The sequence below is a fragment of the Xenopus tropicalis genome, chromosome 2 (genome assembly GCF_000004195.4).
Source record: "Xenopus tropicalis strain Nigerian chromosome 2, UCB_Xtro_10.0, whole genome shotgun sequence".
NCBI lineage: Eukaryota > Metazoa > Chordata > Amphibia > Anura > Pipidae > Xenopus > Xenopus tropicalis.
The window spans coordinates 68,464,758-68,479,896 of NC_030678.2; the positions used below are offsets into that span (position 1 = coordinate 68,464,758).

General features: G+C 42.5%; 1 protein-coding gene across 7 annotated transcripts in view; it reads right to left on the reverse strand.

The window, feature by feature from the left end:
* The window catches only part of sox13 (SRY-box 13), a 121,355-nt gene that overhangs the window by 24,287 nt on the left and 81,929 nt on the right, over window positions 1–15,139 (reverse strand). For all 7 annotated transcript variants that reach the window (XM_012963155.3, XM_012963150.3, XM_018091271.2 and 4 more), the window contains 3 exon segments: window positions 1,032–1,100; window positions 273–378; window positions 21–85 (listed from right to left, as the gene is read on the reverse strand). In XM_012963155.3, the coding sequence (XP_012818609.1) occupies window positions 21–85; window positions 273–378; window positions 1,032–1,100 (240 nt within the window).

Genomic DNA, 15,139 nt, shown 5'->3' on the forward strand with positions numbered 1-15,139 from the left:
TGGTCTCCTCTATAGCATACCTGGCGTTTGGCAGATACAGAGCCTCTTGTTGTGGAGTTGTGAAGAAGTGACATTGGGTATTCCACTACAATGAGAAGAGTTGCAGTCAGTGTGGATCACAATCTAATGCAAATGCAGCTAACCAATGCAGTTCTACTGTTAATTTTTACCAAAATATAATTTAAACTCCATTCAACATTCCATTACGTCTGTTAGACATATAAGTATGAGCTCTACTATATGGTTAGCATCTATTATAATAGTTGTCTCACCAGGTTTGCATGGAATAGGCTGTATAGGAAGTGACATCTGGGGATCTGCTGTTACAGTCTGAGCAGGGGGAAAGGCAGGAATCATCACATATGGCATGTTTACGTGCTGCAGGAAACAAGGGACATTTTTTATAGAAAAACTAAGAGTAAATGGAAAGACAGAGCAAAAGAGCACAGCCTAGACCTCAGAAATTCACACAGATACTACATAAAAATTAACAGTTTACCTTTCTTTTTATCCCTTCATATTACATTATACCTCTTTTGCAATGTTATTTATGAAAAGAGGAAGGATATCAGTGATAATGTGGCTTATTATAATAAAGTGTGTGTAACAGGCTGAAGCTGGCTATGCATGCACCGATATAACGTAGGTTCATACAATTTTTGAAGTGTGTGTGGGCTCAGAATAATTGCCCCGATAATTTTCGTACCATGCCAATCGGTTGTTTGGTCGACTGGTTAGTTGGACAGGTTAGAAAATTTCGGTTGGATAACGATAAAAACTGTGTTTGTATTGTGTATCCAATGATATCCTTGGGGGAGCTACAATGCCTTTCCAGGAAGACACTTACATGCAATTGGTGTCTGCTAACTATTTCATGTTCAGAGCATCCTCCAATTTGTTATTTTTAGGGCTTTATCCAACAATTTCAGTCTAACTGTTAATTTAAGATCATTGCATTTAAACGTATGATCCATATCTGAACGTTCGTCAGAAGAAGACTATAATCTGAATGTGTATGGCCACCTTAATACCTGAATCTGTTGCTGTAACAGATTAATCTTGTGCTGTTGCTGGATCAGCTGTTGTTGTTGTTTCACTATCTACAAAACAAAGAACAAAAAGTAATGTTGAACTGCATTATGATTCACATTGATGATACATTAATCTATAGACCACTAAAAATTACTAGTCACAGCAAAAAGAACAAGAGCTGTATGTCAATCATATTTTAAATTACAAAGCAGTCAATGCATCGTCTCACTACAGCGATGGAGAAAATGCGAATCTGCCACAAAAGACACAGAGGGGTATATTTATCATGCTGTGTAAAAAGTGGAGTAAAGCATTACTGGTGATGTTACCCAAAACAACCAGCCAACCAACAAATCAGCAATTAGATTTCAACAGTTAGAAAATAAAATCAAAGCATCTGATTGGCTGCTATAAACAACATCACCGGTGATGTTTTACTCCACTTTTTACACAGCATGATAAATATACCCCAGAGTGTGTTGCACAGTGCAAGTAATCACTGAGAGGAACTGTCAGGATTTCAACCAGAAAATGCAAAAGCGTGCAATGCTCCCATTTGAAAAATGACAATCCTGCCAGTGTTTACATCAACAGGGAAACTACGTGGACTTGACTTCAATTTCACAAAATCAGTATATAGGTATGTAGTCTAGTAGTAAATTTGTGTTGAAAGTTAAGCCCCTCCAAATGACCAACAGTGTACATACTCACACATATAAAAACATGCATACACATGTCTATACTGAACTAATATATTAAAGCTTCCTGGGCAATCGCACTATAGACAGAAATCATCTTGCAGTTTGGCAAATCTTTAAAGTTTAAGAGGTGTTAAATAGAGTTAAATCAGAAATTTGAGTTGTAATACTCTGTCCCTAATTGAAATCAAGTTATATGCATATATCTGTAGCTTTCTCCCACTGTTCCTAGTTGAGACCAGGAATGGCATCTGTCCAGAGGTGGTAAGCTTGGTCAAAAGGTTTACTAATACTTACCATGACAACCTCATGGATCCTAAAGAGGAGTTTAGCAGAGTAAGAGTATCAAAGTGTGCTTGAAATACATGCTGGAGCTGATGATATCTAAAGAAACACCTGTATCAGTTTGGTAGGTTTCTTTCTTATAATTCCCGGTAAGTGAGGAATTATGAATTTAGAATCAGATCAGTTTTTAATAGACAGCAGCAGCCATAGCAGAAAGTCTTGACATTTTTTGAGGTGTGGAAGAAGTAAGTTGCCCAACAGTGGTGAGGCAATAAATGAGGTAGCGAATGCCGTAATAGTTTAAGAGCAATGGACCATGCTCTGCGCAGTGGCTTTTAAGTGTTAAGAAGCATATTCATATCCATGGAATGTCTGTAGGAGTACCTAACAAGTTAATAGTTACCTACTATGAAATGGGTTGTAGGGACTTGGAGAAGCACCAGTGTAAGTAAATATAAGTAATAAGCAAATATAAGAAGCCAAGTAGTACTAATATAAATGGGGCAGGGCCAGACCTCTTTTACCTGTGTGGCAGCTGTAAGTGGTTCCCCGAATCAGTACTATAATATTTTAATTAGTTTCTTAAAGGGGCGCAAAATAAGGAATGGTGTGTTGAGGAATTTATAAAGGAGCATAGGTAAGTACAGTCATGGCCAAAATTGTTGGCACCCCAGAAATTTTTCCAGAAAATCAAGTATTTCTCACAGAAAAGTATTGCAGTAACACATGTTTTGCTATACACATGTCTATTCCCTTTGTGTGTATTGGAACAGAACAAAAAAAAGGAGGAAAAAAAGCAAATTAGACATAATGTCACACAAAACTCCAAAAATGGGCTGGACAAAATTATTGGCACCCTTAACTTAATATTTGGTTGCACACCCTTTGGAAAAAATAACTGAAATCAGTCGCTTCCTATAACCATCAATAAGCTTCTTACACCTCTCACTGGGAATTTTGGACCACTCTTCCTTTGCAAACTGCTCCAGGTCTCTCTTATTGGAAGGGCGCCTTTTCCCAACAGCAATTTTAAGATATCTCCACAGATGTTCAATGGAATTTAGATCTTGACTCATTGCTGGCCACTTCAGAAATCTCCAGCGCTTTGTTGCCATCCATTTCTGGGTGCTTTTTGACGTATGTTTGGGGTCATTGTCCTGCTGGAAGATCCAAGATCTCGGACGCAAAACCCAGCTTTCTGGCACTGGGCTCTACAGTGCGACCCAAAATCCTTTGGTAATCCTCAGATTTCATGATGCCTTGCACACATTCAAGGCACCCAGTGCCAGAGGAAGCAAAACAACCCCAAAACATCGTTGAACCTCCACCATATTTCACTGTAGGTACTGTGTTCTTTTCTTTGTAGGCCTCATTCTGTTCTTGGTAAACAGTAGAATGAAGTGCTTTACCAAAAAGCTCTATCTTGGTCTCATCTATCCACAAGACGTTTTCCCAGAAGGATTGTGGCTTACTCAAGTACATTTTGTCAAACTGTAGTCTTGCTTTTTTATGTCTCTGTGTCAGCAGTGGGGTCCTCCTGGGTCTCTTGCCATAGCATTTAATTTAATTTAAATGTCGACAGATAGTTGGCGCCTGACACTGATGCTCCCTGAGCCTGCAGGACAGCTTGAATTTCTTTGGAACTTGGGGCTGCTTATCCACCATCCGGACTATCCTGCGTTGCAACCTTTCATCAATTTTTCTCTTCCGTCCATGCCCAGGAAGATTTAGCTACAGTGCCATGGGTTGCAAACTTCTTGATAATGTTGCACACTGTGGAAAAAGGCGAATCTAGATCTCTGGAGATGGACTTGTAACCTTGAGATTGTTGATATTTTTCCACAATTTTGGTTCTCAAGTCCTCAGACAGTTTTGTTCTCCTCTTTCTGTTGTCCATGCTTAGTGTGGCACACACAGACACACAATTCAAAGACTAAAGGTGGCCATACACGGGCCGACTATAGCTGCCGATATCGGTCCCTTGGACCGATTCGACAGCTAATCGGCCCGTGTATGGGCAGAGCAGAGCGGCCTAGCCGACCAATATCTGGCCTGAAATTGGCCAGATCTCGATCGGCCAGGTTAGAAAATCCGGTCGGATCGGGGACCGCATCGGCTCGTTGATGCGGTCCCCGATCCGACTGCCCCATTGCCGCCCACATAATCCGATCGTTTGGCCCCAGGGCCAAACGATCGGATTATTTTTTTTTTTACCTAAATGCTCCCGTAGGTGGGGATATCGGGGGAAGATCCGCTCGCTTGGCGACATCACCAAGCGAGCGGATCTGCTGGTGTATGGCCACCTTAAGTGAACTTTTTATCTGCTTTCAGGTGTGATTTTTATATTGCCCACACCTGTTACTTGCCCCAGGTGAGTTTAAAGGAGCATCACATGTTTAAAACAATCTTATTTATCCACAATTTTTAAAGGGTGCCAATAATTTTGTCCAGCCCATTTTTGGAGTTTTTTTCCAATTTGCTTTTTTTTCTCCCTTTATTTGTTCTGCTCCAATACACACAAAGGGAATAAACATGTGTATAGCAAAACATGTGTTACTGCAATATTTTTCTGTGAGAAATACTTGATTTTCTGGAAAAATTTCTGGGGTGCCAACAATTTTGGCCATGACTGTATTATCATTTTGTGGATATTACAACCAAGCCAGGAATTAATTAAAAAAAAAAAAAAAAACTGCTTTGGGGACACTGACAGCAACATCCAAGAGGTTGATGAGTAACATGTAGCTCATGAGCTACTGGTTGGGGATCACTGCTTTAATGTCTTAGAGGCTTCCCATACTGTCTTCATATGGTGCCCTTTTAGTTTCTGCTATCTCGTCATTACATAGTAACATAGTAAGTTGGGTTGAAAAAAGACATACGTCCATCATAGTTACATAGTTAGTTACATAGGGTTGAAAAAAGACCTGTGTCCATCAAGTTCAACCCATCCAAGTAAACCCAGCACACCTAACCCACACCTACCAATCTATACTCACATACATAAACTATAAATACAACCACTAGTACTAACTGTAGATATTAGTATCACAATAGCCTTGGATATTCTGATTGATCAAGAACTCATCCAGGCCCCTCTTAAAGGCATTAACAGAATCTGCCATTACCACATCACTAGGAAGGGCATTCCATAACCTCACTGCCCTCACCGTGAAAAACCACCTACGCTGCTTCAAATGGAAGCTCCGTTCCTCTAATCTAAAGGGGTGACCTCTGGTGCGTTGATTGTTTTTATGGGAAAAAAGAACATCCCCCAACTGCCTATAATCCCCTCTAATGTACTTGTACAGAGTAATCATGTCCCCTCGCAAGCGCCTCTTTTCCAGAGAAAACAACCCCAACCTCGACAGTCTAACCTCATAGTTTAAATCTTCCATCCCCTTAACCAGTTTAGTTGCACGTCTCTGCACTCTCTCCAGCTCATTAATATCCTTCTTAAGGACTGGAGCCCAAAACTGCACTGCATACTCAAGGTGAGGCCTTACCAGGGACCTATAAAGGGGCAAAATTATGTTCTCATCCCTTGAGTCAATGCCCTTTTTTATACAAGACAGCACTTTATTTGCTTTAGTAGCCACAGAATGACACTGCCTGGAATTAGACAACTTGTTATCAACAAAAACCCCTAGATCCTTCTCCATTAAGGAAACCCCCAACACACTACCATTCAGTAGATAGTTTGCGTTTATATTATTTCTACCAAAGTGCATAACTTTGCACTTATCAACATTGAACCTCATTTTCCAGTTTGCTGCCCAGTTATCTAATTTTGTCAAATCGCTCTGCAAAGCGGCAGCATCCTGCATGGAACTTATAGTTTTGCACAATTTAGTGTCATCAGCAAAAATAGAAACAATACTGTCTATGCCCACCTCCAGGTCATTAATAAACAAGTTAAACAGCAAAGGCCCAAGGACTGACCCCTGCGGTACTCCACTAACCACACTGGTCCAATTAGAAAATGTTCCATTTACAACCACTCTTTGTACTCTATCCTTCAGCCAGTTCTCTATCCAATTACAAATATTATGTTCTAGGCCAATATTCCTTAATTTGATCATTAACCTTCTGTGAGGTACTGTATCAAACGCTTTAGCAAAGTCCAAGTAGATGACATCAACTGCCATTCCAGCATCAAGGTTCCTACTCACCTCCTCATAAAAGGCAACTAAATTAGTCTGGCAAGATCTGTTACGCATAAAACCATGCTGGCACAAACTAATAGTATTGTGAACTGCAATGTATTCAAGTACCCTATCCCTTATTACCCCTTCCAAAAGTTTTCCTACTACTGATGTCAGACTAAATCACATTCAACCATAATGCCAATATCCAACCTGCCTAACTACTAGTTGATCCTGAGGAAGGCAAAAAACCCCATCTGAAGCCTCTCTAATTTGCCGCAGAGGGGAAAAAATTCCTTCCTGACTCCAAGATGGCAATCGGACCAGTCCCTGGATCAACTTGTACTAAGAGCTATCTCCCATAACCCTGTATTCCCTCCAGCCCCTTCTTAAAATTATATAATGTATCAGCCAGTACAACTGATTTGGGGAGGGAATTCCACAACTTCACAGCTCTCACAGTAAAAAATCCTTTCCGAATATTTAAACGGAACCTCCCTTCTTCTAAACTGAGTGGGTGCCCTCGTGTCCGTTGGAAAGACCTACTGGTAAATAAAACATTAGAAAGGTTATTATATGATCCCCTTATATATTTATACATAGTGATCATGTCACCTCTTAAGTGCCTCTTCTCCAGTGTAAACAGACCCAACTTGGCCAGTCTTTCTTTATAACTGAGACTTTCCATACCCTTTACCAACTTAGTTGCCCTTCTCTGGACCCTCTCTAACTCAATAATGTCCCGTTTGAGCACTGGAGACCAAAACTGAACAGCATATTCTAGATGTGGCCTTACCAGCGCTCTGTAAAGGGGAAGAATAACCCCCTCCTCCCGTGAATCTATACCCCTTTTAATACAGCTCAAAACCTTGTTTGCCCTTGCAGCTGCTGCCTGGCATTGCTTGCTGCAGCCAAGTTTATTATCTACAAGGACTCCAAAATCCTTCTCCATTATGGATTTGCCTAGTGCAGTCCTAGTGCCTAGTGCAGGGTATACGGGGATTGCATATTTTTACATCCCAGGTGCATGACCTTACATTTATCCACATTAAATCTCATCTGCCACTTAGCTGCCCAGATTGCCTGTTGGACAAGATCCTGCTGCAAGGATATCACATCCTGGATAGAACTGACTGGTCTGCAGAGTTTTGTGTCATCTGCAAACACTGATACATTACTCATAATACCCTCCCCAAGTCATTTATGAACAAATTAAACAAAATTGGACCCAGTACAGAACCCTGAGGGACCCCACTGAGAACCTTATTCCAAGTAGAGAATGTACCATTAACAACCACCCTCTGTACCCGATCCTGTAGCCAGTTTTCTATCCATGTGCAAACGACTTCACTAAGACCAATAGACCTTAGCTTAGAAAGCAGTCGTTTGTGGGGAACGGTATCAAATGCTTTGGCAAAATCCAAATAGATTATATCTACTGCATCCCCACTGTCCAGCTTCTTACTTACCTCATCATAAAAAGGAATTAAATTGGTCTGACATGACCTGTCCTTCATAAAGCCATGCTGATTACTGCTCATAATGGCATTCTCCAGTACATAATTTTGTATGTGATCCCTTAACAAGCTTTCAAATAACTTGCCCACCACGGATGTCAAACTTACAGGCCTATAATTGCCAGGCTGAGATCTTACTCCCTTTTTAAATATAGGAATGACATTCGCCTTCTTCCAATCCGTAGGTACCATACCTGATGAAAGCGAGTCTGAGAATATCAGAAACAGAGGCCACTGTAATTCTGCCCCTAGCTCTCTCAGTACCACTTTTCTGTATCCGCTGTAACCATACTGTTACTATAACTCAATGGGGCCACACCCTCAACCTGCATCTTTTTACTATTAATATACTTAAACTTTTTGGGGTTAGTCTTGGCCTCAGCCGCGATGCGCTGCTCATTTTCTATCTTTGCCTTCTGGATTGCTGTTTTACAACACTTGTTATAGTGTTTATAATCATTAAACACAGCTACTGTTCCCTCTGACTTATATTTCTTAAAAGCTTTCCTTTTTTTCCCTATTAACTTCTTTACCTCAGAGTTAAGCCACATAGGGTGATTCTTAACACTTCTACTTTTTCTTATTAATGGAATAAATTGAGAACAGTAATGATTTAATATCATTTTAAATGACAACCATTTCTGCTCTGTGTTTTTATCAGAAAACATAATGCCCCAATATATGCCCTGAAGCGCTGCCCTTAAGGAGCTAAAATTTGCCTTCCTAAAATTCAGTGTCTTTGTTGCCCCAGTGTAAATTCCTGCATCAAACATCAAATGAAATAACATTATGATCACTATTACCCAGGGGTTCAACCACTTGCACATTTGCTATACGTTCTGGGTCATTAGAGAACACTAGATCCAGTATAGCATGGTTCCTGGTTGGCTCCTCAACAACCTGTGACATAAAGTTGTCATGCAGCAAGTTTATAAACTTGTTCCCATTTACTGTCCTGGCAGTACTATGGCTCCAGTCAATATCAGGATAATTAAAATCCCCCATTATTATCACTTGCCCCAAACTAGCAGCCTTTTCTATTTGCAACAGGAGCTGGGCCTCCTCCTCTTTGCTTACATTAGGGGGTCTATAGCATACCCCTACAATTAGTTTGGTAGATTCTTTACTATCTGTGAGAAGCTCAACCCATAAGGATTCAGCTCCCTCTGTTACTCCCATCACTTCCTCTTTCATATCTGCTTTTAATTCCTGCTTAATAAACAGACACACCCCTCCTCCTTTTCTATTGCCCCTGTCCCTCCGAAACAATGTATAACCCCCAATATTAACTGCCCAGTCATGAGACTCATTCAACCAAGCTTCAGCAACACCAATCACGTCATATTTCCGCTCTAACGCCAGTACCTCCAGCTCTCCCATTTTACTAGTCAGACTCCTTGCATTGGTAAACATACATTTAATACTGGTACCAGCGTGAGAATGACGTATAAACAACTTATGCCCCTCCCTGCCATTATCAGTATCCTGAAGCAAGTCTCCTCCCCCATTTTCCATTACTATGCCCACTACCTCATCTATCCTGTCTACCACAGAATTTCCCGCTGCACCCTCCCCCCCCCCACTCCTAGTTTAAAATCTCCTCCAACCCTCTAGCCATCTTTTCCCCCAAAGCAGTTGCCCCATCATCATTGAGGTGCAGCCTGACAAAAAGTCTGTAGCCGATTGAGAAATCAGCCCAGTTCTCGAGAAACCCAAAGCCCTCCTCCCTGCACCAATCTCTCAGCCATGCATTAATCTCCCTAAGCTCCCGCTGCCTTCTTAACATTGCTCGTGGCACAGGTAATATCTCTGAGAAAATTACCTTGGAAGTCCTCGCCCTCAACTTCTTGCCTAGCTTTTTAAAATCGTTCTTGAGGACTCCCCCCCCCCCCCCTCCTCTAACTTTGTCATTGGTACCTATGTGTACCAAGACCGCCGGGTCTTCCCCAGCCCCTCCCAACAATTTATCCACTCGTTCCACCACATGCCAAACCCTAGCACCAGGCAAGCAACACACAGTTTCAGCATTTAGGGTCTTTGCGACAAATTACCCTATCTACCTTTCTAATAATTGAATCCCCTACAACTATAGCCTGCCTTCCCTTCCTAGCACTATTCCCCCCACCTGTGTTAGAGGTGCCAGCTCCCAGGGTGCTCTGAGAGTCAGCCTGCTCCATACATGCTAGCTCAGAGCTGCCTTCCCCAGCATCTTCACCTAAAGCGGCAAATCTGCTGGTTTGTACAAGCTGTGAATCAGCCCCCCTACCCCTGCGTCCCCTACTTCCCCTCTTAACGGTCACAAATTTGTCTCCCTCATTAATCTCCACCGTCCCTTCTCCACCCTGCCAGTGGTTGCTCAGTGAGCCTCCTGTTCCCCCCCATGTTTGCAGCTGCCCTCAGTGCTGCCAGTTCCCCCCTTAGATTCTGCACCTCAGATTCCAAGAGGAAAACCCACCTGCATCTCTCACAAGTAAATGCTGCATGGAACTACTGTTCCAGGACCACATACATGCGACAAGATGCACACTGAGTAACACCAGCAATCATACTGCAACTCATATTGCCACTGGGTACTTACAGTCTCCCGAGTGCAATCCCTTGTATAGTGCCTTTTTAGTTTCAAATGCCTTTTTGTTTTTAACGCCTGCTAAACACTTAATTCACATGCAACACTTAGATTACATGCAACACTCACTTAGCAGCTCCCACACTCGCTGTGCAGTCAGAAACTTATTGAGGTTCAAACCAAACAGCCAAACGTCTGTTGAGAATTTACCAGATTTACTCCTCCCCCTTAATTAGTAGACTCAATCAGCCAGGTAGCACTTACAAAGCACACAGCAGTTAGTTAATTGCACTTACTTTCTCCTTTCACCCAGCACTCCCAGCATGCTTGAGGTCTCAAGCACCATAGCTTGTATTGGGACAAGGGGCCTAACATAAGCATCAGATAGAGTGGGGAATGGTCCATCAGGGACAGAAAGAATAACAGTTGATGCCAAGGCAAGGTCCATCCTGTAAAACAGTGCTAGCCTACATGATGGAGGGCCGATAACCACACCCATGTAAGACCATATCCACATTAATGGTGGTAGCGCAGCAAAAAAACGGGATATCAGGTTTCATTCATATGTTAAAGAATTGTATTATGTCATATTAAGACACATCCTTAAATCCATATGTCTCCTCCTCCCTGTGTATAGCACAGCAACCCCCAGGACAAAATTACACACCTTAGGGACCATATCATGAGTATTCCCAAATTCTAACAAACCCCTGCCAGGTTCATCTCACACAGGCAGCATAGGGCAGGCAGATTATAGTATACAGGCATCATAGGGTAGGAAGAGTATGGCACACACAGGCAGCATAGGGCAGGCAGAGTATAGAACACACCAGCAGCACAGGCCATGCAAAGAATGGCACACAAAGGCAGCATAGGGCAGGCAGAGTATGGCACACAGGCAGCATAGGGCAGGCAGAGTATGGCATACACAGGCAGGGTACGGCAGGCAGCGTAGGGAACCCACAGGTCCTTAGTGTTACATTGCATTAAATTCTTGTTTTAGAAAAGAACATCTTATAGAGTTGTCTCTGCAACATAATCTCAAAGTAGACCATGCTATGATCACTGTTTTCCCTTTAAGTTCTCCACAGTGGGAGATGTAGGCTTTCAGGGAGATGCTGATAAACAGATAATGTTTAAAGGGTTTTGCTGTCTGGCCCTAGAAGCTATAGTGTTCTAAAAGGAACAAGCAGACGAGGCGATGCATTCCACTAGTCCAGCTCACATACTGGAGCTTACTTTCCACAGGAAGGTTGTTCTGTGGAAAGGTACTTAATTATATGGAAAAGGTGTGTAAGGGTCTCTCAGTGCAGGGCACAGAGCAGGAAGGATACCTGTCTGTTTTTTACAACTCCCAAAGGGGCTGGGGGTGCTGCCCTGCCACTGCGAGGAGCAGAGGGAGCCTTGACAAGCGACCAAGAGACTGAGGTTCTGGGAACTGAGAGGAAAGCCAGAAGGCTAAAAAATTCCCCAAGAAGTGGAAGTACAGGGGTGACCCCAGCCATTTGTGTTTTCTCACTGGTAGTCTACAAGGGGCCCAGCTTAATGAGGGACCTCATCAAATGTGTGAAGGTAGTGCCCTGAGGGCAGGATTTATTTTAATGATTTATGTTTATGTTATGCTAAAATGGGAACCCCTGTGTTAAATAAATTGCCTTAAAGTGAAGAAAGCGTCTGTTGCGGATCCCGCAAGTTCACAATATGTATACAGTATACACAAACACTTTTTTACCTATTTTGAATTAATCAGAATGTGTACTTTCCAGAAATATATGTTTTTTGGGGGGTCCCTGTACAGTTAGGGGGTCTTACGGCACATAATACGTTGTCAGGGGGCTCTGTTTGCAAAAGCTGAGTTGGTAGGCGAGAAAATTATGTGACTCCTTGAAAGCATTTTACCTCCTAAAACTGTCATTATATGAGAGTTGCATTGACAACCTCTCAAGCAGCCAGAGTGAAATGAAAGATGGGAGTATGCTTCAGTCTCCCACAGGAAGTGGCCTTTACTTGTTAACAGGGAAAACCCCTCCCAGTTTCCTCCTTCTGTGTCTCTGCTTGTGCTGCTGCCAGGTGGGATGGGGGGAGAGAGGAACGATCATAGCAGGCAGGCAGACAGGGGAAGGGAGGGGCATGAGCAGAGCAGGAACGACTGCCGGCAGCTCCCAGCCACATACTGAAGAGTTTAAACCGGAAGCTTGCAAAAGGGTTGGGTAGACCACAGTTTTCAAGCAGTTATGGACATATTTGAACCCAAAGATAATAAAATAAAAGCACTTCTATTTTACATTATTTTACATGGTTTAGAGCATTGTAAAAATGTATGGTATATGTCCCCTTTAACCTGCAAGACTGGGTAGTGAATGCCTTAAAATGGCCTTATGGAATGGCTTAAAAACCTCTCACACAGTAAGGACAAAAACAGGCAAGAACAAGAGGCATATCAATGCCTTTGATCCAACCAACAAGAAACACACAACCCAGAAGGAAGGCAATTCCATATAGCCAAATATAATGTTGCAAGTTTGAGAATGATATTACAACAAATTATGAGGCCACTATGAAGAGGGAATATAAAAAAAATGTTTTTTTAAGATATGGTGGATTGTTAAAATTAATTCTGTGAAACCACTAGGGAAGATTAAAGCATGGAGCATGAAATGCTTCCTATCATGAAATGTACAGTACTTTATTGATAATAACTTTTTTTTTTTTACAGATAATACATGGATCAATCTCTTGAATAATGATGTATATGAACTGTAACTTTTAAGATTGGTGAGGCAAACTTTAATAACATTGTATAAAATGTACGGTACATACCACTACTGAATACATTTTCAACAATAGTATCCATATGTTAAAAATTCCCTCTGGCCACTAAGATGGAGCTGAGGAACTTAGTCACAAGTGATGTGGGCGGTTGCCTAGCTTTATATGGTCACTTGAGATTGTGTATAACAAGGACCCTGCGTGGCCCAAAACATTTAGTGCTTTGCTGCGCAAATAAATTCACCCTGGCTTACATTTCAAAGGCTTTCCAGTTGATTTCAGCTGTCTATGATTCTGTTGTGGAGGTGGCTTCCCCACTATCTGTTAAAACATATGTAGGGACCACAGTTCAGACAAAGGATTCAGATTGTATTTAATCCCTGGACAACAGTTGGCTATAGGGATCCGGGTCAGTTAAGGTGGACACCCTTGGGACTTCTGTCTACTATCCCTTATCAGTCTCCACAGTAGTGCTACAACATTCTGTTTTTTATTGTAACTGCATCTGACATTGTACAACTATACCGAAGTGCTGTGAGTATTCACCCTGCATCTGCTTTGTACTGCACCAATAAACAAAGTTATAGTTCATTGCAAAATAACCTCTAGCATCCTAATTCCATCATATACACCTTTGGAAGTGGAAAGTTGCAGTTCTGCAATATCTCATAAGTGCATTTCTTCCCATTTGCGAAGGCCTATCCTGCATGTTTGAGTCAAATGTGCCTGTACTCATACCCACTAACTGGACATTGGCAAATACTAGCCAAAATAGGGTTACATTTGGCGCTCAATGTGGGGCAAAATTTGCACACTGCTGTGTAATATCTCTTTAAGAAAAACGGACAAGTGCTTCTGCAACTGCAGACTCACTAGAGAAAGGTGCCTGATCACCAATAATACCTGTTAAAAGGAAGTGGGTTCGGGTTTGAGGTTCTCTGTGGTTGCGCCCATGGGCCCTGACAATTAAACTGCATTTCAGTGAAATCTATTTTGCGCAACAAATTTTGCCACAAAGTAACGTGACGCGGCTCTCACGAGAAGGAAGCACGTCACTGCCGCCATCTTGGTAAAGGAGACGCAAGCTACAGAGACCACCTGCCTGCCCCCAAATCACGTGGGATTCATCAGCCAATCGGTGCGGTTCTGCAGGTACCCAGTCATGATGTCACAAGTACCATTTTGTGCCAGATCTTTAGTGTGTGCAGACGCATACATGAGAGCTCTGCAAGCATCACTACCAGACCTTGCCAAGGCAGCGTATCACAGCAACCCCAGCTTTTGCAGCTTACAATCTGCACCTCGTAGATACAGCGCCTGCTGTTGCGGATACTACACTGCAGGGGGTACAATCTCCGTAACACCACAGCACCCGTGCCCAGGTAACCGCATGGCGGATGCCGGCTGGGACGCTTGGGAGGAGCTGAATATGCCCAGAGTAGAGTCCCCATTTTCATTCCGGGACCCAGACGAAGTTAAACTGAAACCCAGATACACATGGGCTGGAAACTTTGGAGCTAGGGTGATAAGGGGAAATTGCCATATCGTATCCCCTTACAAACGTATAAAGGAATGTGACAAGTTGTCATCAAAGTGCCCCCATTGTTCAAAGGTGTGCTGGAATGGCCCCTTCAATGTTGTTGTGGAGCCACAGGACACTGAACCAGCCTCCTCTGTGGTCTCAGCACTGGAAACTGTGTCTCTGGAACCCGCATCCTCAGTGGATGAGAGAAGGATCTGACCTATTTCTGCAACACTACTGGTGAATGGTGGTTCGGTCGAACCATCCTAAAGCACTACGTCCAGAGCTGTGGTAAATACCATGAGGAAAAGCACTTCAGCATAAATGCGCTTTGAGTTTAAATACCAACAGGGTAGTAAGAGTTCAAGGAGAAAGGGAGAGCGGGAGAGTGGAAAAGAAAGACATAAGCAATGTTTTCAGTAAAAAAAGCAGATCACAAAAAACAATGACAGGCACCTATGTGGCTGTTACTGTGAGCACCACTGTGGTCAAGTTTCTGTTTGGTGTGCTTTTAAGTTTAGACAACACAAGGTGACTAGTAGAGTCAGTTTTACAGGGTCAAATAGTTGATGAGGGCCATGCAACAGACACTACATTGGGAATGG